The sequence below is a fragment of the Verticillium alfalfae genome, genomic scaffold, assembly GCF_000150825.1.
Source record: "Verticillium alfalfae VaMs.102 supercont1.7 genomic scaffold, whole genome shotgun sequence".
Classification (NCBI taxonomy): domain Eukaryota; kingdom Fungi; phylum Ascomycota; class Sordariomycetes; order Glomerellales; family Plectosphaerellaceae; genus Verticillium; species Verticillium alfalfae.
The window spans coordinates 1,066,523-1,089,004 of record NW_003315032.1 but is presented as its reverse complement, the minus strand read 5'-3'; the positions used below and the strand labels follow the sequence as shown (position 1 = coordinate 1,089,004).

The following is a 22,482-nucleotide window of genomic DNA, read 5'->3' as shown; positions in this document are numbered from 1 at the left end:
CCGCGAGGCGGGCTTGATCCCTGTGCGCCTGAAGGCCGAGCGCAGGTACGGCGACGTGTCGACGAGGAAGGTAATCTCGCGCTCGCGGTCCTCGAGCTCGCGCAGGGCAGCGTACGTGTCGCGCGGCGCGACGTACCGGGCGGGGGTGTCGGAGGTGAGGAGGTGGTGGCTCGGCGCGGGACCGGAGAGGGGGGTCCTGCCGATGCTGGCCCGGGCTGTGGATCGCTCGTACGTGTCGAGGGTTCGGCGGGAGGTCTGATGTGACATGTTAGCTCACAGAACAAAGCGAGCACAGGCCAGAGGGGGCAGCTCACGGCGCAAGTGCATCGGAGGGCTTGTATGTCTTGATGGCCGAGGAAGGGGGCGACGGCGAGGACGAGGAAGCCCTCGAGGGGGTGGGGCTTTCGCAGCCCGTGGTTGACGGGCCTGTGTGGCGATTTAGAAAGCATGACTGATGTAATGTGTTGTGAAATGCGATGTTGGGCGAGTATTCAATGTAGAATGGCGGAGTGGGTGGTCGTCGCGAAGCTCAGTCGAAAATGTAAACGGGACCCAGCATTGGCTATCTCCCTACACGAGTTTCCTCTGCTTCGTGGTAGCGCTTATCGTTGCCGGTTAGGTCCTGTGACGCCACTTCTCCAAAGTGATGCCGTGATCTCGGTGTAAGTCGCCGACGAGGTACCTGGGGAGGGGGGTTTGAAGGACACGGGCCGTGTTCGAAAACAGATGATTTCATGTGTATCACAAAATCAAGGGCAATACAGACAAGAGGGGATATTGCCGAGGGCTCAGAGGCACAGGCAGACCTTGGCTTCTTATGTGCCTGCTCGTCTCCTCTGAAGAGCGAAGCGCATCCGCATCCGCATCCGCAGCAGCGGCCATCAGGGTCCCCGGCGAGTAGGACAGACGGCCCCGATTCAATGGCTCGTGGCCGCTCGGTGACGAGTGTACCTGGCCATTAAGGCCATCAAGGCCCTGCCGCTAGTGACGCATGCTCCATTGTTTCTTGATCGACCTCCTAGATGCGCAAGTGTCGCATCTGGATCTGAATCGGGGGAGGAGGGGTCAAGGGGGACGTTGAGATGGGGGGGGACCCCCACCACATTGCGCCATCACAGGTACCGCATTCTGCGGCTTTGACCGTCACCGGCAGCAACAGAGGAGCAGCAGAGGGAACAAAAAGAAGCGATCGGGGGAAACAGCATCAAGTAGTCTGACTGCCTACGTACTGTACATGTATGCCGGATAGTGGCCATGCTGCTCTCCCTCTCTCCCTCCCCGGGAAGACGTCCTTGAGGTCATGGCCATGCCCCTCTCATCAGAGACCGATTCATCGCCAAACGCCATAAAATGCACCCTTGACGCCCAGCAAGACCCAAGGTCCCTTTCGCTTTGTTTTCTGTTTTCTGTTCTGCCAATGCTCCAAAGCTTCTCTTCTGTCATTGGGGGTTTTTTTTTTGTTTTCACGACAACACAGGGTCGGATTAGACCCCGCCGCCTACGATGACTTGAGTCCGGCCGCGCCCGCCGCCCGCTGGACCATGGTGACCTTTTTCTGTCCGAGGTCAATAATCTTGGCGACGAGCTTCTGCTGCTCGTCCAGGTCGCGCACGTCGTCAAAGCCGCCAATGCTGACGCTGTTGATGAGCACGTTCGGCACGGTCGAGCGGCCCGTCTTGGCGGCGAGGAAATCCTGCAGCGCCTTGCCGATGGGGTGTGCGGCGAGCTCAACGACGTAGGTGCGGGATTCAATGGCGTGCTTTTTCTAGTTCAGGCCGTTTGCTTTTTTGAAAAGGGTCAGTAGGATTTCGAAAAGATGATGACTGACAAGGTTAGCAAGGGCGCCCATGCGTGACCGTCATCCAAAAAAAAAAAAAAAAAAAAAAACGGACAGGTGAAGGGAACATGCCTGGTGATTTTTTGAGAATGGCATTCACCTCGACCTCGACGGCGTGCTCCTCGTCCGTCTCCTTGGCGGGCGCCTGCTTCTTCTCGACGTCCTTGGCGCCGGCGGCGGCCGCGTCCTTCTTCTGGCCAGCGGCCGAGTTGCCAATGCCGACAATATCGCTGGGGTCGTCGGGCCGCAGGGGCGCCTTCTTGTTGGCGGCCTCCTTGGCCTTGACGGCGGCCTCCTTGAGGCGGTCGGCCATGTCCTGGGCGAGCTTCTCGTCGTCGGCGTCAATGTTGCCGTCGCCGTCCTTGTCCTTGATGACGGCCTGGGCGCCGGCCGCGGAGCCGGCGCCGGCGGGCTTCTTGTCGAGCCCGCTGACCGTCTTGTGGTAAAAGTCCTGGAGCGTGCGGCCGTCGCGCACCTCGTGCTGGCGCAGGTGGGACGTGTAGAAGAGGACGAAGACGACGCCGATGATGACGCCGACGACGAGCGTGCGCAGCTGCCTCGTCGACGGCATGGCGCGCTCGCTGTGTTGAGAGGCGCTGTCAAAAGGCGCTGGTGGCGGAGGGCAGGAAAGGAGGCTTTCAGCCCTCTTCCGTTTCGTTCGTCGTGCAGGTCGTCGTGGAGCTACCGGCGGCACTGGTATGTGTGTAATAGACCCTGCTGCTGATCAATCGATGTCGCGTGACGGAGCCGAGGAAGCGGGATCCAGGCGATCAGCTCTCGGTCAACGTCGGGGGAAAAAAAAAAGGGTAGCGGTCGGTACACGTTGCATCAAAGGGGTACTTGGAGATGGCGCTTTCTTTCAGGTCACGGCATGACGTGTGGGGTTGAGGTTGGGTCAACGGATTCCCAGAGGCCGGAGCTACAGGACACGGACAGCAAATGCATGGGCCGTAGCCTCGTGACCGTCAAAGGCTCTGGGCAGCAGCGGGAAAGGGGGAGTCGCGACCAGTCGAGCTTGGCGCGGCCAATCATGGAGCGATGTTTCTACTGTGCGCAATGTTTCGAGGGAGAGTTCTCCCGCGGATATTTGGGCTGTCACAGTGATTACTTTCCAGGGTATGCACAGTATACATCTGACATTGGCTTCATCGGATTGCTGCTCATCACCACCGTGTCGTCGACGACCGACGGCCAACAAGTGGCTGACCTGACAAGAGAGGGGAAGAACCATGTACTACTATAGAAATTTCCATATTATATATAGATATATCTAGTACAGTACGTGCATCAAACTGATCCAGGACGTCAAAGTGTTCGCCGTGTTCAACATGCGCCGAGTCTGGCTTCCACATGCAGGCCATCAGTTGAATACCCACGGTAAGCTAGATAGACAACAGCATCATGGAACTTCTGGGCGAATATATTTCGGTTGACACCATAACATCCCGTCTCATTGGGTGAAACTAAAAAAGCTAATCAAGCAACTAACCCGTGCAATACACGGTGGAGCACCCAGCTCTGAACATCATGGAAAACTGGCGAGAAACGACTGCTGGGCTCGAACGAGCCCTTCGAACCCGAGACCTGCTCTTGGCTTCGGTGCCGAAACGACTGATGAGATGAACACCAAAACAAAACAAGAAATTTGGGGCTCAGGTGGCCCCTTGGTATCCAATATTCCCCCCTCTTCCCAAAAGCAAGCGCTCGCTTCAACAAATTTCCCTTGGCCCTTTTCGGCTGGGAATCAACGCAAACAGCAAAACCATATCCACGTCCACGTCCGTACCATGGCAGAAATGCAACACAACCCCGTCCAACTAGTGACTCGGTCTTTAATCGACCCCTCTCCCCTCCTTGAGGACCAGCCCCGAGGACCAGCCTCATGCCTGTGCGCAGGCCTGCTGCGCTTCCTGAACCACAAGTGCGGCTTGCGGTCGTGTGTTCGTGTTTGTCGTCTCAGGAGTGACGACGGCCGCGTCCCCGTCTCTTGTACTTTGCGAGGTGGGCCCTCATGCTCCTCGGCACATTGGCCTTTCTCCGCCTCGGCGTCTTTCGTCGCGTGCGCCGACGGCCGGCTCGACAACGCGTCTGCGAAGTTCAGAGACGGCGTTTCCGGCTTCGGGCGGCGGCGGCACCAAGTCTTCAGGTACCACTGGGGCTGATGTGTTCTTGCTGGCGCTGCCGGGCCTCGTCTGTACCGGTGAGGCTGGGCAGGATCACCTCTGGGTGCAGCCCGGCGGGGACATCGGCGTGGACATGGCTAGAATGTTTGTGTACATGCCGGCGATGCGAGTGGTGGTGGTGGTGGTGGTGCAAGTGTGCCGAGGGCGCAGCAAGAACCCGGAGTGAGAAGAGAAAGATGGAAAGGAACGCGAAGAGCTGCATTTTGAGTGCGAGGGTTTGCGATGAATTTGTGAGGCGAGCGAGAAGTGAACGATCGTGTGCTGTATCGCAAGGGGCGTGATGGAGGCCAGCTACACTCGGATGGAGGTAAAGTCCAGCATTATATTGATTCGTGAACTCGTGGACTCGACGCAAACAGAACGATGACGAGGTTGTCGTCAGTCGAACCCCTCCATCCATTGAGGGGTATGAAACTTCGTCAGACTGTTCACCATCACGCGTGCGGTCAAACGACCACCATCCGTTCAGGGTCCGAAACAGCGTGACCCAACGGTCGTCAATCGTGATCATCAACGTTGCAACACCAGCCTCTTTGGAGATCGCAACCTAGCGGCCCGCCGAGCTGGTTGCGGGAGACAGCCTCACCAATATTCGCGCAAGGCTGGAGGGGGGAAGGCTACATTCCACACGCAGGCGGAGGGAACAGGAGGAGGACTCCCAACCACCACCAGCAGAATGAATGGCATCACGCACAGCAACAAACACAGATGCTCGAGCATGCCCATGTGTCAAGAAGAAGACGCAGATAGCATCCTTATCGACAAGGTATTCGTGGGACCGGACCTGGACGAGGGCTTTGCTGACGGTGACGTGAATTCCCCTTCCTCATTTGGACGTGTCGCCAGTCTTGATAGGCCAGTCGTCTCCATCACGCGCCCTGCTCTCTCGCACACATTTCCCCTCGCTCACTCTCCTCGTTGTTGGCCCTTCTTCCCTTGACTGTGCTCCCCTTTGCTTCCCGTTCCAGCCTTCTTCTTCTTCTTCTTCTTCCCATCCTTCGTTGGCTTCAGCTAAGTTCGATGCTCGTGGCATGCCTCCATCGCCCACATTCCTCCAACACGCCCAGTCGTCCAGTCCCCTCGCAGCCCACTGGCACGCAATGTCTCACTACGCATTGAACCCCGACCTCTTCCCCCTCCACGGCGGCTGCGCTTGCGGCCACATCCGCTACATCCTCGCAAGCGCACCTCGCCGTCCACGCGTGCCACTGCCCCCTCTGCCAGCGCGAGTCCGGCTCCGGCTTCACCATCAACGCCGTCATCGAGACCGCGCACATTGTCCCCGCCCCGTCCGCGACCCCCGTCCTGCCGGGCACCAACACCCCCCCTCGGCCCGCTCCAGCCCTCTGCCTGTCCCCTGCCCAGCGGCATCGCCGCCACGACCCGCGGCCCGGCCGGGAAAAGCGAGGAGGGCCAGACAGTCGGCGTACCGACCCCCACGGCCTCGCACGCCGCGCAGACGATCCATCGATGCCCTCGCTGCAGCGTCGCCGTCTGGTCCTTCTACGGCGGCGTCGAGACGGGGCCGATCGCCTACCTGCGCGCCGCGACGCTCGACCGCCTCGACGTGCTGGAGCCGGACGCGCACATTTTCGTCCGGTCGAAGAGGCGCTTCGTGGTGCTCGGGGCCGAGACGCGGCAGTTCGAGGAGCACTACCGGCCGGCCGACGTGTACCGACCCGAGGCGCTGGAGAGGCTGCAGGCTGTTGTCAGGGCGAGCAAGTCGGCGTGACGTTGCTGGCCAAGGCGGCTACACAATCGGTATGGTGCGGCTTTCCTAGGTTGGTCAGGTATGAATAATATCAGCAGGAGACGGTTGGTTGCGTACTTGCGCTCTCTTGTTCGAATATCATCGCCTGTCAGATTGAATCGGCTGCCAAGGCGAAACGTGATTCACATAACATAACACATCTTCGTTTTTGACTGGGAAGGCGGAAGATGGTGCCCACGACGGCAGTAATTATCAAACTATCCCACAGAAAACCCCTGATCATGAACTCGATCAGGCCAGAGACTTCGTATCGTGCCATGAAAAACAAGTCACAGAACATCAAAACCTTATAATCACCACCAAACAGACAACGGCAGACGCGCAACTTCCAAGTGATACATTGATAGTACACCCTAAACTACATTTCAACATATGCTGTATAATCCCCAAAAACAAAGCCACCGACAGTCATAAAAGCCATCTCCCCCATCCCCAAGCGGGACGCACGAAGAACCAAGCAGAAGAAACGCCAGAATCGCGCGTCGGACGCGAATGATGAACTAGTCATGATAAGGTATAATATGCGCCTCCCCGGGGGCATTTCCCAGCCCAAGCATAAAACGATGAGGAGAGGGCTGCGAGCCCAGATGAAAACAGAACAAAGTGGACACGAGGGTCCATGCTGCCGCAACATGCAGAGAGCAAAAATAAAAAGTGGAAAACGAAATGCAGAAGGATGGCCTCATTCCACTCCTCATCCGATCCGCCTGAACCCTTCGACACCAAGCGTCGGGACCTCGACCTCGCTGAGGCCCAGCACGCCCTCGTCCCTGCGTCGGTCGATGAAACCGTTGCATTCGGCGACAATGACGCCCCACTCCGCCAGAGAGCGGCCGGTGTAGATGCCTGTCGAAGCGTAGAACCCGACCGGCTTGACCGGCTGCGTCAGCGACTCGCCCAGAGGAATGTCGTCAGCGTCGGCGTCGTCATCGCCGGTGGTGAGACCCTCGGACGCCATGGCCTCAACGGCCGTGCGGTCGAGCGGCTCGCTGAGGGATTGCGTAAAGCTCGCCGAGAAAGACAGCTGCGGCGCCGGCTCGTTGCTGATCCGTCGTGGGGAGGCTTCCGGCCGCAGAGGTGACGAGAGAGGGCTCGCGTTGCGGGCGCCACTGACGAGACCACCTTCTTTCAGGCCAGAGACCTTGCGCGTGGGCGCAGGCATCCTAGCGGCCGGCAAGCGAGGGGAGCTGCCGCTGCGCGATCTTGTCGTGACCCAGGCCTGCGCGGGGGCGGGGAGTCGCGGGCGGACGAGAATGCGCTCGCGTGGCTGGTTGGGCTGATAGATGTGCAGGCCCAAGATGAACTTGAAGACGTACTGCTGCTCCTGCAACAGTGGCGACGAGCCCGTCGACGAGCCATCGGACGAAGCCGAGGCCGAAGAACCGTTTGCTGTCGGCTTCGGCGGGGGAGGAGGCCCAGCGGGCGAAGTCGTCGGTCGGGGTGTGGTGCGTGCGGCCGCAAGATCTTTGCGCGCCTGCTCAAAGTTGTCTTCCCAGCTGTTGTTGCGCTTCGGTGAGCTTCCTGCCGACCCGGTGGGAGAACCTGCGGACGTGGCTGTCATCGAGAGAACCTTGCCGAGGAGGGACCAGCGCTTCTTGTCAGATTTGACGCCACCATTGCCAGAATCAATGAGACCAGAGTTGACTTGGCTGGAGCCGTTGATGTTGAGCTTTGCAAACGAGTCAAAGCCGAGACCGAGGCCCGGCTGGGGTGTGTTGAGTTCGGTGCGGATGATCATGAACTTCTTGCCGGGTGTAGGGAGGCATGGAGCCGTCGAGGGAGGGAACTTGCCAGACTGTTCGGCAGTCTGCTTTAGGTACAAGTAATGGGACCATGTCGTCTTGAGTCGGGCTGCTACTACCATGAAGATTTTGCTGATCATTGATTAGCGAACGTGCAAAGCCGGACGACGTCGAGGATGAAACTTACGCATCAATCTCGTTAGCGCTGCCAGCATCCCGACAGATTCTCCAGCACAAAAGTCGCATAAAGTACGCCCTCACCATTGGACACCAGTGATTAAATAATTCGTTAAAAGTTTTCTCCGTCAGAAGCCAGCCCAGGCAAACTGCCTGCTTGCGTCGGGGATCCCGCCGTAACGGCATCCCAGGTTGTGAATATAAACGATAGCAACCGTATCTCCGTCATGGCGTTGTGTGACCCCAGCATCTTCTTGCACACATCGAACCAGAACGGCCAGTCGATATAGTCCAGATTCGGGTCGTCGGTGTCCTCAAAATGATCGTACGCAAGCAGAGCTTCTTCAAGGAAGTCGCACAGCGTAAAGCACGAGTTGTGGTCGAAAAGGGACGTCCTCTTGCTCGCAGCGCGCAAAACGGCCATGCTGGCCTCGGCAAAGGTGTGGCGGGATGGCGCAAAGTCGAAAGAGTCTTCTGACAAAAAGTCGCGGAGCAAAACGATGAATCGGTTTTCCGACATGCCCTTGAGCAGATTCCCGGTCGGCGCAGCCCCCCAGCGCCATGACATTGGCATCCCATGCCGTAGGCTACATCATACAGTGGTGGAATACCCATGTTGTCGGCGGTGGCTGATCGGTGAATGGTCGAGTCGATGTTGGAGAGCACCTGGGCTTGGACCATGACGAAACCAGGCGAGCGGGCCTTTTCAAGAAGCGGGAGGCCTTGCGGCATGAATTCCTCGCTCAGAATATGGAAATGTTTGCAAAAGATGTAAAACAGGTCCGTGTCGCGACCCCGCCACCTCGACATCCAGGGACTGAACCATGGGATGCGCGCCGCGGCGAGCGACAGCTTCGGCACGCCTTTGAGACGCTTGGTCACCGTCCTCACGTCTGTCCAGCCCAGATATCCCAAGCTCGGCGGAAAGAGCGCCACGATATCATCACTCTCTCCGTTGTTGGTCTTTGGCAGACCAAACTCATCAGCCGTACGTCGAACGAGGTCGGGTGTCAGGCCCCATAGCCGGGTCATCATGTCAGCTGCACCGGGCGCGAAGAAGAAGGCGTAAGCGCATGCTTTGCCACAGAAGTTGACCAGGCTGAGCGGCGCGTGACGAACGGACATTTTGTCGACCACAACGGCCATCTGTGTCAAGAGATTCGAAACGAACATGGTCCGCACATTATGCTCGGCGGATTCGGCTAGGAATTCAGCCTGGCTGGAAGCGAGAGACGAATCCGTGGACTGAGTCCACGAGCGAGAGCGCACTCGTTCGGCTGGTGACCGGTCTGCAAGGGGCATCATGTAGGTTGTCACCAGTCTCCATTCGGGTCGCATCATGATCATGAGGATGGCATCGAGAAGAATTGGTCGGTCCACGCCTGGCAACGGCTGCTGATCCCGCGCGTCCACCATGTCGAGCATGCCTTTCCACCACCTGTCCAAGACAGTCGTGCGGAATTCGACATCCTCGGGATACAGACTCTTATTTGACGCGTGGTTGTTGTAAGTCCTCAGGAACACCACGAGCGTGGTTCTGATGAGAAGCATGCGTTGCGTGGCCGTTCGAGCGTGAAATTTGCCGAACTCAATGTCCAGATTCTTGAAAGCGCTCCAGAGAGGATCTCGATGTGGCACCATTTCGTTGGAGGATTCGTCGGTGGATGTGATGCTGCCTTCGGCGAAGGAGGCTGTTTTGAATGTGCCTTGGTGCTCGATGGTAAATGTCGTCGTCGGGGGTGCTAGGCTGGTGGCCGAAGAAGCGCAGCTCGTCGAGTCGGAGTCGTTGTTGTTGCCGAGCTGGAAGAGCATGCTATTCGGGCGAGCCTTCATTTTTGATGTCAGGTAACTGCCGGCACGAGTAAAGGCGCGGGTCGTGCCCTTAGTAGAGTCAACCGGTCGTGGGGTCTCTGCGTCTGAGACGTGCACAGCTGGCTGCTTTGTTGCGGGTTTCGTGGTCGTTGCCGCAATGGCGGATGTGCTCTTCGAGGCCTTGTCGCGGCTCATGCCACCCAGCGATACAACCTTTTCGTGTCTGGGTTGAGGTGAGGGGGGTCGTGACGACGACATCCATCCCTTTCGTGCAAAGCTGGCGAAGCTATCTGTTCGTTTCCTCGCCGATCTATCCACTTCTGCCTTTGGCGGCTCTGGCGCGCTTGGTGCAGGCGCGGCAAGGCCAGAGCCTGAAGCATCCTCGCCAACGGATGTGCTCGGACGTTCCGACAGGTAGTCTCTGATGCTGGTCGCTGACTTGGAACCCGGGAGCCAGGATTTGGGCCTCTCCACCAAGGAGTACCTCCTGAGCATCTTCGGCTTCTCATCGTTGGGAGTGCGCACGGCTTCGACATTGACGGCTGCGGCTTTCTTTTCATTGAGGACCTGCGTCGGCGCAACAATCCTCTCGTCCAAGTATAATTTTGAGTCGAAATCAGGCGTCGAGTCGAAAGATGGAATCTCAAACGAGGGCAAGCTTGGCAAGCTCTTAGTGCCTCCGCCGCGGTGGTGTTGGCCGGGCATGGCGCTGGGCGTCATGATGTCCGGGGAAGAGTGCGATCGGCCAAAGGAAGTAGTGTCAAAACCAACGGCCGGAGCCATCGTCAGCACGGTACCATTCATTTCATGGCCGAGGTGCTGAAGGGGGGTCGTGAACAGCGCAGTCGTTACGGTGCTATGGTGGGCAGACAGCTCAAGGAAGCAGTCCCGAGTTCGGTTGGACGGTGTTGTTCGGTGTGACAGGCCGATGCTGGTAGGCGTGTGGTGGAGGACGATGGTTCGTTCAAGAGCTCCTCGGGGCCGCCGGCGTCATGACAGAGAATTGTATCTCTGGCCGGCAGAGTGGGATATGAACAAAGGAGACCCGAAGCGAGACAAGAAAGCGCTCCTTTCGTCTGGTCTGCCCGTCCGTCGTGCTTCGTACTATCAGCACGAGTCAAGTCCCGCAAATTGCTGTGCGGGCGGGTTTGGCGTTGGAATAGGGACAGGAAAGTCGAAGGGGCGAAAGGTGAAAGAATTCAAGAGAGGCTTTCCCCTGCGTGAGATTTTTGGGCGGGTACGTCTCAGATATCAGAAAGGGAAGAGGAGGATGGTTATGGGATCGCTAAGACGGTGGCTAAGACGGATTCCCTGCAGGCTGTGCCTTGCCTCCTTTGGGTCTGCCTAGGCGGGCTTGGGGGGAGCTAGTTCGGTCGGCGGGCTGAAGGCTAGTCAACTCGCGGCGGAGCTCAGTGAGGAACGCCTGTCGTAACAGTGAGGAGTTGTAATGTTAAAAGGTCTTGTCACTGCTGTCGGTACTGTTGCAGATTAATAACCGCCTGCCCACTAATGCTTCCGAGACACCGCCCGATCTGCGATCTGAAGGGGGGGAAGGACAGGGCGGGCCAAGGGGTGAGCGGACAGGGGCGTATGCGATGATGAGATGGAGATGCCAGAAGACGTCGTATTGCTTGCTGGATTCGCCTCAGGTCCAGTCGATGCCTTTGTTCGTGGTACGAGAGCGGGGGCGGCCAGTTGCGGAACTTTCTTGTCAATAACAATAGACGATGATGGAGTGAGCATCTTCTCGACCTCCCAAGGTCACAAAGGCAGGCCTTCCAAGACCAGAAAGAGGCCAGCGGACACGGCCACCCGACCAAAGACTGACCAGGGCAGCTTGCTCGTTCGGGATCCACGGATAGCAGAAGCAGCGCGTCAGGTTGTCGACGCCCCGCCTGGTCCACTCAGTCGTTCGCTTGCTCGCCTCAGCGTCTCGTCTTGCTGATCGAATCCAAACTGTTGCTGGTTGTTCCTGCGGTCGTCGCCCCCCCGCAGGCTGACATGGTGGCACAGCAGGCCCCAACCTGGCTCTCGAGACACGAACGGGCCATCGCAATCAAGTCCGCAATTCCCATGACGCAGCGAGATTTCTTTGCCTCCGCTTTATCGAATTTTGTCGCTCATTCTTTTCCCGCCTAGCCTGCTGATGTCTTCGCTCTCACCGATGGTCGAGAGGATGGCGCACTAGCACGGACACAGCGCAGAGAATGCATTTCATAGCACAAGCTGAAGCTCACTCTGTCATGCCGACCGACCCTGACCCCTGAAGCAACCTGGCCTGGTTAGAAAAAATAATGAAAAAAAATCAGGGTCGCTTGGCGGAAAGGCCAGGGAACCCGAGGCCGGGGACAGTGCATGCGCCCGCCCAAGCCTCCGCCTCTTCTTGGTGAGGTTGCTGCTTTGGGAGTGGGCTCGAAGCCTTCTTTGCTCTCTGAATGACAGCCCATTCATGCACCACTGATCAGCATGTCTCGCCTGTCGTGTGAGGATTCGGCCTTAGCTTTCGCTAGCGTTGAGAGGCGCTTAAGGCACCTGGGGCCGCCCCTCGACCTGCCCTGGCTAGATTTTAGTAAATCGCTGGCGAGTGAGTCGCGTTGGTTTTGGACGATGTGAGGATCAGTGGCTCGGATAACCTCCATGGCTTGCATGACCTGAGGGCTCGCCGTGCATAACGATGGCTCAATCTCCGCCCAGACGCATCATCAAATGTCAGCCACTTCACAACTTGCCAAAATGGATGGCTCTCGCCGGCGCGATGCAATGTGTGACACGCCAGGTGGCCGCCCCATTCAGGCCAATGCCAAGGCCACACCGAATGGGGCGTGACTCGGCCGAGGCAGGTCATTAGGGTGTTCGTGGGATGTCGTCTATCCGGAGAAAGGGAGCCACGTCGGACGTCATTCCGTCCAACCATCCACCATACCTGTCCTTCAGTGATCTTTTGGCCCCACGGCGGGCCGCCCGTCTGTTGTGTTGCAACCGAACGCGGATGTCCGAACCTAATAGTCCAAAACACTGCTTCGTGACTACTTTGACCTCGTCATCCCACTGCCCGTGCTCGTCCTCTTCCCGAGCCTCTTCCTGAGGGTTGAGACGCGATTTGCAATGCCGTCGATGCTTGCGATACTCGGTGCATGTCCGAATCGAGACGAACGATGGAAGATGCCGCAAGCCTGGCATCACGCGCAGCAGTTCATTGAGGGGGGCACGGTTGCGCAGACCGGACACTTCTAAAATTGCAGTCCCATGGCCGTGCAGCTTTGCCTTGGTGAGCGACTTGTGCATCAGGGGCTCCTCAGCTGAGCAAGGATGGTGGTTCCGCAGCAAGACCCTGAAAAGGGAGCCCCTCGGCTGCTTCTGTGTCGTCCCTTGGCTGCCTGGCCGGCATGCGCAGTGCGTTCCACCACCAGTTCTTGTCAGTTGGCCGGGTTGGGGGCCAGGGGGAGATCCGTTGACACCGCGGCCTGTGCCTCACCTGTTCGATTTTGGTACGGATTCTCATGCTTACAGCGCGTTAGCCAGTCAATGCAGGAGTCAGCTTGTCCCCCAAAGCGGCAGTGAAAATGGTCTGACGAGTGCTTGACTGCGATGCTGCCAACCTTCCTCCCGCCCCCTCCCCCCCTGGTGACCCCGCAGCCGAGCTAACCGGGACTCCTCTGTGCGGGAGACCAGGGGATGTGCTCACCGCCCAGAGGAATTCCTGGATTGAGTTTACGAGGACCAAATGCGATTGAAGCAATCAGCTAGTGATTGATCGGGTGCTATTTGGTCGACCAGTGAGCCGACAGGACGGAGATCGGACGACGGAGCCAGCGGAGAGGAGAAAGGGAGCAGGGTAAGCAGTGAGTGAGGAATTGCTGCTTTGCTCTCACCGAGGCTCCTGGGAGGAACGTGGCCGCTGATCGAACTATCATCAATAACAGGAGGCGCGCATTTACTTTGTTTTGACGGAGTCTGATGAACGCGTGGAGCGGTTGGGCGGCAAGCGAAGCCCTCCTGTCGATCCCCACGCCATTCGACAGAAAGAGGCGCGTCAGGTCAGTCAACAGAACTCGTGGTCGACACTTGAGCGAGTGCGAAACTGACAGAGACCAACATGACAACAATTTCGGTTGTTGATTCGACGACGGTAAGGCCATTTGACGATCATTTGATGATCGGATTCTTGACAATCCGACACTTCTGCACCGAGGGCCAGAGACAACAGGATTCCAGCGTGTCGCAAACCAAGTTGATTCACGCATTGGCCATTTGTATTCGGCGGAGATAACTAGCATGTCGCGAGGGAGAGATGTATTTTGTTGCCCCATCTTCATGCACCCAAGCCTTAGAGAGTAGCGGCATGGGTGTTTGGTAATGGTAGGGCATGTGTTTTTCATCTTGGCACGATGGATATTCCTTCAGCAAGGGGAGCACAGGTAGCTCATTTGCTGTACACACTAATGCCGTGGTTGATTTGGTTTGGTGGTTCAAAGGGGAGGGAGAGCTGTAAGTCAGTATGTCTCCATTGGTAGGACGTTCGTCGGAGCGGCGTCCGTTGCCGCTTGTCGCGAGACGCGCCGGCACTTGCACAACGCCAGCGTCACGGCATGTATGATCTTGATCGGCGATCGACCGACGGCTCGTAGAATGCTAGACAATCAGAAGCTGCCACTGTCCTCCTGTTGGCCGAGAGTCGATCAAATAGATCAAGGCCAGGCTCGATTGGGGATCGTGCAACATTGTCCAATCCAGGATCAAATCCAGGAGATCAAGTCATGGCTAGAACGAGAGGAATGCTGAATGACGTGCTCCTGAGGCGGGAAAATGAGCGACGACCCGGATCATGGTCATGGTGACTGGTGACACAATGTTTGAGACTCAATGCTGGGAGAAGAGGTGGAAAGGTTGGCAGGAGAGGGATGGAAATTTTCGCGATTTCCTTTCAATGGTTTTGGCTTCTCCAGGTGGGGCACATCGTCCTGGCTTGCTCGGTGCGACCCCGGCCCGGAAGAAGTCTGCGATAAGCGATAAGGTACCGTCGCCAGCCAGCACCCGTTGGACAGCGCTTTGCTCCGAACGAGAGAAAAACCAGTGAGAGTGAATGTCACTGGCGTGCTATGATTGGTTCAACGCTGTGGACTCTGGCGCCTGCCCATTGATGTCCCTCTGTTCATGTTCGAGTATCGTGCCTTCAAAATTAGGAAGACAGACTGGATCTGGTGATTGTGTGTCATCTTTTCTACACTTCCTGTCTTGAGATTTTCTATGCACATTCATCCTCTCTTAAATCATGACAACAAATACAACAGTGCCACTGGCTGCAGAGCCAAAAATTGGCCCGAACGAGGTTGTTAATGTCGGCCACGGACCCAAGACAGAACGAAGTGCAGCAGATGTCGAGCAACAGGTTCCTCCAACAGGCTCGCAAAAGTCGACTTTCAGCTCCCTCGGAATTCTGGACCGATATCTGGCTGTCTGGATCTTCCTGGCCATGTTGATTGGTATCCTGCTGGGTAACTTCGTGCCCAGCGTCGGGCCGGCGCTGCAAAAGGGCAAATTCGTTGGTGTATCTGTGCCAATTGGTAAGAATACCGAGGCCCCGGGACAAGAGACTCTTCACTGACCGTGCTAGCCATTGGTCTGCTCGTCATGATGTATCCCATACTGTGCAAGGTTCAGTACGAGAAGCTGCACATTATCTTCCGCACCCGCGAAGATCTGGATCCAGCTGGGTTTCAGCATTGTCGTCAACTGGATCGTGGCGCCCTTCTTCATGGTAAAACTACTCGCACGAACCTCTTGCGCTCATAGCTGACCACACAATAGCTTGCTCTGGGCTGGGCATTCCTTCCAGACCAGGAGGGACTTAGAAACGGCCTCATCCTTGTCGGCGTTGCACGGTGTATCGCCATGGTTCTGATCTGGACGAACTTGGTAAGTTGACTCTTCCACTGCGTCGCTGGATTGCACGACTGACGATCACAGGCCGGTGGTGACAATGACTACTGTGCAATACTCGTCGCCGTGAACTCGTTCCTTCAGATCGTTCTCTTCGCTCCTGTTGCCCTGCTGTTCCTCCGCGTCATCGGTGGCAACAATGATCTCGTCGTATCGTACTCGACCGTCGCCACGGCCGTGGGTGTGTTCCTTGGCATTCCACTCGGCGCTGCCATTGTCACACGCCTCGGGTTCCTCTTGACCGTGGGGGCCGATGCATACTCCAAAAAGATCATCCCCTTCCTGGCGCCGTGGTCGCTCATTGGGTTACTCTATACCATCGTCGTTCTCTTTGGGTCACAGGGTGCTCAAGTCGTGCATCAGATCGTGTCAGTGGTGCGTGTGGCTGCTCCTCTGCTCGTGTACTTTACCGTTATCTTCTTTGCAACGCTATTCGTCACGCGGAGGCTGGGATTTCGCTATGGACTGGCAAGCACCCAGGCTTTTACAGCGGCCAGCAACAATTTTGAGCTGGCAATCGCGATTGCCGTGGCGTCATTCGGAGCTGATTCGGATGAGGCGCTAGCCACTACTGTCGGGCCGCTGATCGAGGTGCCAGTCCTCATTGCTTTGGTATACTTGGTCAAGTGGTATGCGAGGAAGACTGGCTGGAAGGACTAGAAGCCGATGCTGGATGGCAGCAACGTGGGGTCCGAAGTGAAGGCGACGTCTGTTGGCCCGTGCTATCTATCGGTCACCCCCCGATAAGAGGTCCACAGCTCTCCACCGCCGGCCAGCACCTCCTTCACGTCCCCTCTTCAATGTCGACATTGCTTCCACATTGTTACCGGCAAGGACGAGGATCAATGCAATACACTAGGTCTCTTTTTGTGACGAGGAAGCGAACTGAAGCTGACGGGGCATCGTTCCTACTTTGTTGAATACAATCTTGCCGCGCTAGCCAACAACAAGCCCCCGATGGACCGCCTCCCACGAGAGCTCATCGATGCTATCCTACAGCAGTGTGCCCAGCAGGGGCCTCGGAATACCGTGCTAGAGCTGCGCCTAGTCTGCCGTGTTTTCGATCGATTCTTAAAGCTGTTTGCGTGCCGGACCATTGCTTTGGATTTCAGTCGCTTGAGCAAAGCGAGCGGCCGTCGCATTCCGGATGTCGATGCCCTCCAAACCATCGGCAAATACGCCAAGTGCATGTACATTGACATGATGGTGTTGCGTGACGAGTGTCAGTATATGTCGGCCCCTGCGCAATCACATTGTCCAGCTGACGAGTCCTCAAGTCGAGGTTGAATTTCTGTCAACGCTTCTCGAACCTCTTCCCAGCATGAAGGAGTTCATCCACTCTCTGCAATATCGATACTGCATGAGCGATACCTCGTTCACCGAGATTGATTATCACAAGAGGCTACTCGACATGTGCTTCAATTGTGATCAGATTAACCGGCTTCGAATCAATCTTCCCTGCCAGCTCGTCGGTCAGCGCTGCAACACTGCCACCATGATCTTGGCCAACACATTTTCCGCCTTCGCCGAACGATTTAAGAACATGGACCCTACCGGCCCAGAACCTGTCAGGCTGGAGACTCTCGTTATCGAGAACATCACGGACCAGACCATCTACAACCTATGGAAGAACCCTAGCGATGTGCGCAGCATGATGCACGTGTTTTCTGGGCTCAAACACGCCATGTTCACTATCCGCCGTGTCGAGCTCGCAGACCCACGCATCCTCACCGCTTGGGGTCGCTTCCTCTGGGAGATGTTCCGCATCGCCGAGTCACTCGACAGCCTCCGCCTCGTGGGCACCGACGATGACCGCCCACCGCGCGGTCTCCTGAAACAAACCAAAGCTTGGCTTACCAGCATAATGGAGTGGCGGGCTCTCGCGCTGCCTGTGCCGCCCAGCTTCCACGCCCACCCCTCCCTCACGAGCCTCGCGCTCGAGCGCCTCGATATCTCTCCCATGAACCTCCAGTCCGCCGCCTGGAACTTTGGATCCACGCTCCGCACCCTCATCCTCAACGAGGTGTACCTCAAGGTCGAGCAGAGTACCACCCACAACCGGGACACGACCAAGTCCCTCTGGATCGGCTTGCCAAACCAGCGGCCCGAAGACGACAACCTGTGGATGGCCATGCAGTTCCGCATCCTCGCGCCGAAGCTCGAGCTCGTCCGCGCCTCCTCCCTCAGCTACGACCATTTTCTCCACGAAGACCTCTTCCAAGGCGGCTCCATCCTCCCCGAAGCCGCCAGCCCGGACTTTGACTTTGTCGACCCCAGCGGCCTCGGCCGCAGCCTCGCCCAGCGTTTCGTAGAGGTGACCCTCGGCTACGCCCAGCCGCCGTCCCCGCCGCCCGCCGTCCGCCCCGTCGTCTTCCTCCCGGAGAACAGCAGCCACGATCACCTCGTCGCGAACCTCCGACCCCGCCCCGCCGGCGCCCTCGCCATCGTCGACTACGACGCCAACGCCCACCACGCGGCCGTCGACGACCCAACCGGCCGCTGGCACCGCAGCCTCGACGGCCTGTACCCCAACTCCAACGCCGGCACGCTCCAGACGCTGCACGCGATCGCCGACACGGCGTTTCGCGGCATGAACGAGATTCAGCGCCACCGCGATGAGGCGGCCCTGCGCGATGGCATCGCCGGAGAGCCGGCGCAGGAAGGCGGCTGGCTGGCGGCGAACCTGCTCAACATGAATTTTCTCGACGAGTGAGCTGTTGTCGCGAGGTAGATAGATGTACAGTATTCCGTCTGGCAAGCCCGCGGGGTTTTGCGTCTTTGATGGAGTTGTCGAGCACACATACAGCAACAAAAGATACCCCACGAGTCCCTTCCGTTCGTCTAAGTAGTTTTCACAATGCGATTTCTCGTTTCCTGACCACAAATACTGCCGTCCGTTCGTTCGTCTAGCCTGCCTGATACGACCCCAATCACAGGCTAATGCACCCAAACTCCAAATCAGAGTCAAGACTGTTGTTCTTATTTTTTTCTCATCTCATCTATTCCCCCCACGATTTCTGTCATCCCTCGCAAACGGAAACCTCCCATCCCCCCCAAAACAAGAGAAACTGTCATGCAGCCCTGTGATCACGCAACCCCCCCGCCAAATGACGTGCTGGCCCAAGGTAGTCACTCTGCCTCGGCGGTCAGCCTCAGCCTCAGCCGCGACCGCGAAATTTCTCAGCCCCGCGCCATCCTTCTCAGTCGGAATGTCGTCAAGCCGCTTTTCTTTCGTGCTCTGTATATCGTTTACTCAACCCCCTTTCCCGATGGCTTAGATTTGATGATTGAAAAAAATCAATCGATCGTCGCCATGCGCCTTCCGAATTTCTCGTGCAAATATTATGTTGCCGCCACACACCACGCAGACATACTCCTTCCCCCTCTCTTCGTTTCATGTCATCAGCTGAAAGAAGACGAGAGAAGCCTTAGTGTTCGTTGCGTTGCTGTTTTCATTTGTCAGCGTGATCTTCTGCTCGTGACGCGCCGTTCGAGCGCCCCTGATGACGTCGCGACGAGTCGGCAGCGTCTCCGACACGCAGCTGATGCCGGCAAGGTCGTCAAAGACGCCGCCGGCCTTGCGCTGGTCGCGGGGGATGCCGGCGTTGGGTCATGCTTCGAAGAGGACTTCGACCAGCGACTCGACGCGCCCGAGAGGACTTCAGCGAGAGGTGGAAAATTTGGGTGAGCCTGGCAGAAAACGCTCTCGGCCGCGGCGTGGCCGCCGCGGATGCGGAAGGAGAGCATGCCGCCGCCCATGGCATCGCGGTGCTGCTTGCGGGCAATGTGGCGGTGGGGGTGGGAGTCGAGGCCGGGGTAGTTGACGGCGATGACATTGTGCGAGGCCTCGAGGGCCGTGGCGACGGCCGTAGCGTTGCGCGTGGCTCGCGGGCGCGAAGATGCAGCGTCTTGAGGCCGCGGTGAGCCAGCCACGAGTCAAAGGCCGAGGGGACAGCGCCGATGGCGTTCTGAAGGAAAGAGAGGCGAGCGTGGAGGTCGTCCGAGTTGAAGGCGGCGACGCCCATAACAACGTCCGAGTGGCCGTTAATGTACTTCGTCACCGAGTGAACGACAATGTCAGCGCCGAGGTCAAGTGGGTTCTGGACGTAGGGGGACAGGAACGTGTTGTCGACGACGACCTGGATGCCGTGCTGGTGGGCCTGGGTGGCGACGGCGCGCACATCGACGAGACGGAGGGTCGGGTTCGAGGGCGTCTCGATCCAGATGAGCTTGGTCTGCGGCGTAATGTGGGCCGAGATGTCAACCTCAATCTCGGGCGTGAAAGTGACCTTGACGCCGTGGGCCTTGGCGACCTGGGTGAAGTAGCGATGGGTGCCGCCATAGACGTCCGAGACGGAGATGACGTGCGAGCCGGCGGCCAGCGACTGGAGGACGACGGCGGTGGTGGCGCTGCCGGAAGAGAAGGCGAGGGCGTACTTGGCCTTCTCGAGCGCAGCGACGGCCGTCTCAAAGTTGTGGCGGTTGGGGTTCGAGGAGCGCGAGTACTCGTACTCGCCGACAGGCTTGCCGACGGCAGTCTGGGCAAAGGTCGTCGACAGGGAGATGGACTCAATGACGGCGCCGGTCGTGGGGTCGTGGGGGCTGCCAGCGTGGACGGCAAGGGTGCCAAAGTTGTGAACAGGCGAGGGCGCGCGAGGCGGCGTCTCGATGGGGTGATCGGCGAGAGGGACGGTCATTGTGGCGGCTGTGGTTGTGAAGGAGGAGCTGGTGGTGTTGATGGTATATGCCTGGAAGGTTGGCTGGCTATCCTGGGTAGATCGTGTTATCACGGTGAATGAAGTCGCTGCGGCGATGGAGATCAACAGGCCAGCAGAGAGCTTCAAGAGACGACACGGAGAAGAGAGAATGGAGTAGAAGGCAGAGATGACGAGGGGGGAGGAAAGGGCTTGTCGTAATTATAGGGTAAAAACGTAAAAGGTTGCTGGCGCCCGCCCGGTGAAGCGTCGAAGTCCATGGATGGAGGGATGGAGGGGCAGCGGCATTCGCTGGGCGTGAGCTAAGCAGCTTCCTGCTCGATAAGCTGGCGGGTACGTACCCTTCGGCCTTAGCTCCTGTTGCCCCATCAGGCGATCCGTCGTTCGGCTGCCCCGCACTCATCTGCAGGGTACCTCCTGCCTTGCCTGCCTAAGGAACGGACTAGGGGACAGTACAGCGTGCACACCACTGGAACCATCTGTTTTCTCACAGCTGTCCCTCTGAACAGCCAACGCCCAACTAACTACCTTACCTTACCTACCTACAAGTAGGTACCTACAGCACGGTACCTCGTCGTTTGCGGGTCACTTCATAAATCGCCCGGGTATCTCCCCGTCAAAGGCCCATCAATGTCCCCGCCGTCTCGGGAATGGAACGTTTTTTTTTCTTCTGCATTTTTCCTTCAACTTTTTTTTTTCCCTTTCGGCTGCGGCTCTGGGACAAGCTCGATCACGCAATCCCGTCTCTGACCCGATGATGACTCAACGACGCCCCTCCCCCCTAAACTGGCCGTTTCCCTCCCTTCCCCTTCCGGGTGCATGTCTTTGGCCCAGCAATGTCGTGATCAACAAGGCCCCTTCGCATGTTTGCTTGTCCCTTAACTATTGTTTTAGGGTTTGCCCATGTCTCGAGACGACCTCTTTGGTGCGTTTGCATCGGTATGATGTGATCAACGATGGCGGCATCCGTAGTGCCCCCTTGCTGCATTATCTGAGGTCTCATCTATCGATGGGCATGGAGCAAAGTCACCATTACGGAAGGAGGGACAGCAGACTATCCATGTCCAGATGAAAGCATCGGGTTTGAGCTCACCGCTAGAAGCCGTTCCGCTTTCCAGAAGGTCCACGAACGAGAGGGGCCCGCTCAAACACTCCGATCGAGAACCTGGAAGGTGCTCATTACCCTCGAACCTGGCCTCCCAGGGCGCTTCCGTCATTTTGCGGCGGCATGATCAATCCGGTCATGGCGGCCGTCTGGAGAGCGACACTCCGGGGGCTGATGCTCATGCTCATGCTGCTGACATATTGACCCAGTATCACAACATGCGGCCGAGGCAGCGTGTCGCACGCGCCCTGCCGAGAGTCTGCTGTCTGTCCTCTGTTTTCCGTCCTGACATCATCAGGCTTGCCCGTCAGGTGTATTTCAAAGCCGAAACCCGAGGGGCGCGGCTCAACGAGCGGCCACTTTCGGGTCAGACGTGACTAATGGTACGGCCGACGCTCCAAGGATCATGGAGGGGCCAACCCTGGTGCTATTCTCCTTCCAACAACGCCAACCATGAGCGACTCAAGATGGTTGCATTTTTTCCTGGCAGTCCTTTCTGTTGGGCCACACGGACACACGGACTCGCACACATGGATCAGACAACCCATGTTGCATATGGACCCCGATCCTGCGTATGGTTTCACGGGCCTTATCGCACTCGACCCCGCATCTTGGGTTCGCTCACTTTTCTTGCCCATCGGAGGCGCGTGTTAACATCATATTGAATGCCGCCAATGGCCTTGACACGTCCTTAGCAAACCCCGACAACCCAGTCACGTACCGTCCTTCAAATGCCGAGTATTCGCCAAGGTAGGCTATTAAAACGCATAGGGTGGGGTGTTGCACCAAGACCAGCCCTTGACATGGCGCGTTGATGAAGCTCTCATGTTTTGGGAAACCCCCCTCCATCTTGTCGCTTCTGCTTGATCACATCATCAGATGCCCTGGACGGATGGCCCAATAACGGGCATTTCGTGCCTGGCAAAGACAGGCTTGACAGGCTGGCACAGGGCTGTGTACGCAGGCTGTCAGCTCGAACCTCGCTCCCCCAGATCTGCGGATCTGTCCACCCTACGCCACTCTGCGCCCCCCTCCGACCCTCCTCGGGCGCGCGCTGCAAGCGCAGCAGCACATGGGCATCACGCAATCCCTCCCATCGTAGGAGGGCACCGGCGCATCCACCATCCCCGGTCGGCATATAGTCGTCCCGGCTCTCTGGCGCCCGTCTGATGGCCCGCTTTCGGCTCCGGGACGTGGAGT

At 57.8% G+C, this 22,482-nt stretch overlaps 5 protein-coding genes across 5 annotated transcripts; 2 read left to right on the top strand and 3 right to left on the bottom strand.

Moving 5' to 3' along the window:
• Positions 1-1,498: 1,498 nt before the first annotated feature.
• Positions 1,499-2,408, bottom strand: VDBG_06155 (glutaredoxin domain-containing protein; the record flags this gene model as incomplete). Its single annotated transcript, XM_003003667.1, has 2 exons — positions 1,499-1,765; positions 1,893-2,408. 2 exons carry the CDS (start codon positions 2,406-2,408, stop codon positions 1,499-1,501), a joined length of 783 nt encoding a protein of 260 aa, XP_003003713.1.
• Positions 2,409-5,278: 2,870 nt separating this feature from the next.
• Positions 5,279-10,242, bottom strand: VDBG_06154 (conserved hypothetical protein; the record flags this gene model as incomplete). Its single annotated transcript, XM_003003666.1, has 5 exons — positions 5,279-5,723; positions 6,505-7,665; positions 7,721-7,789; positions 7,926-8,181; positions 8,277-10,242. 5 exons carry the CDS (start codon positions 10,240-10,242, stop codon positions 5,279-5,281), a joined length of 3,897 nt encoding a protein of 1,298 aa, XP_003003712.1.
• A 4,552-nt stretch (positions 10,243-14,794) lies between these two features.
• On the top strand, positions 14,795-16,122 carry VDBG_06153 (arsenite resistance protein arsB; the record flags this gene model as incomplete). Its single annotated transcript, XM_003003665.1, has 3 exons — positions 14,795-15,086; positions 15,359-15,438; positions 15,490-16,122. 3 exons carry the CDS (start codon positions 14,795-14,797, stop codon positions 16,120-16,122), a joined length of 1,005 nt encoding a protein of 334 aa, XP_003003711.1.
• Positions 16,123-16,650: 528 nt separating this feature from the next.
• On the top strand, positions 16,651-18,175 carry VDBG_06152 (conserved hypothetical protein; the record flags this gene model as incomplete). The annotated part of the gene is made up of 2 exons (XM_003003664.1): positions 16,651-16,684; positions 16,740-18,175. 2 exons carry the CDS (start codon positions 16,651-16,653, stop codon positions 18,173-18,175), a joined length of 1,470 nt encoding a protein of 489 aa, XP_003003710.1.
• Positions 18,176-19,022: 847 nt separating this feature from the next.
• On the bottom strand, positions 19,023-20,159 carry VDBG_06151 (cystathionine gamma-lyase; the record flags this gene model as incomplete). Its single annotated transcript, XM_003003663.1, has 1 exon — positions 19,023-20,159. One exon carries the CDS (start codon positions 20,157-20,159, stop codon positions 19,023-19,025), a length of 1,137 nt encoding a protein of 378 aa, XP_003003709.1.
• Positions 20,160-22,482: the final 2,323 nt, after the last annotated feature.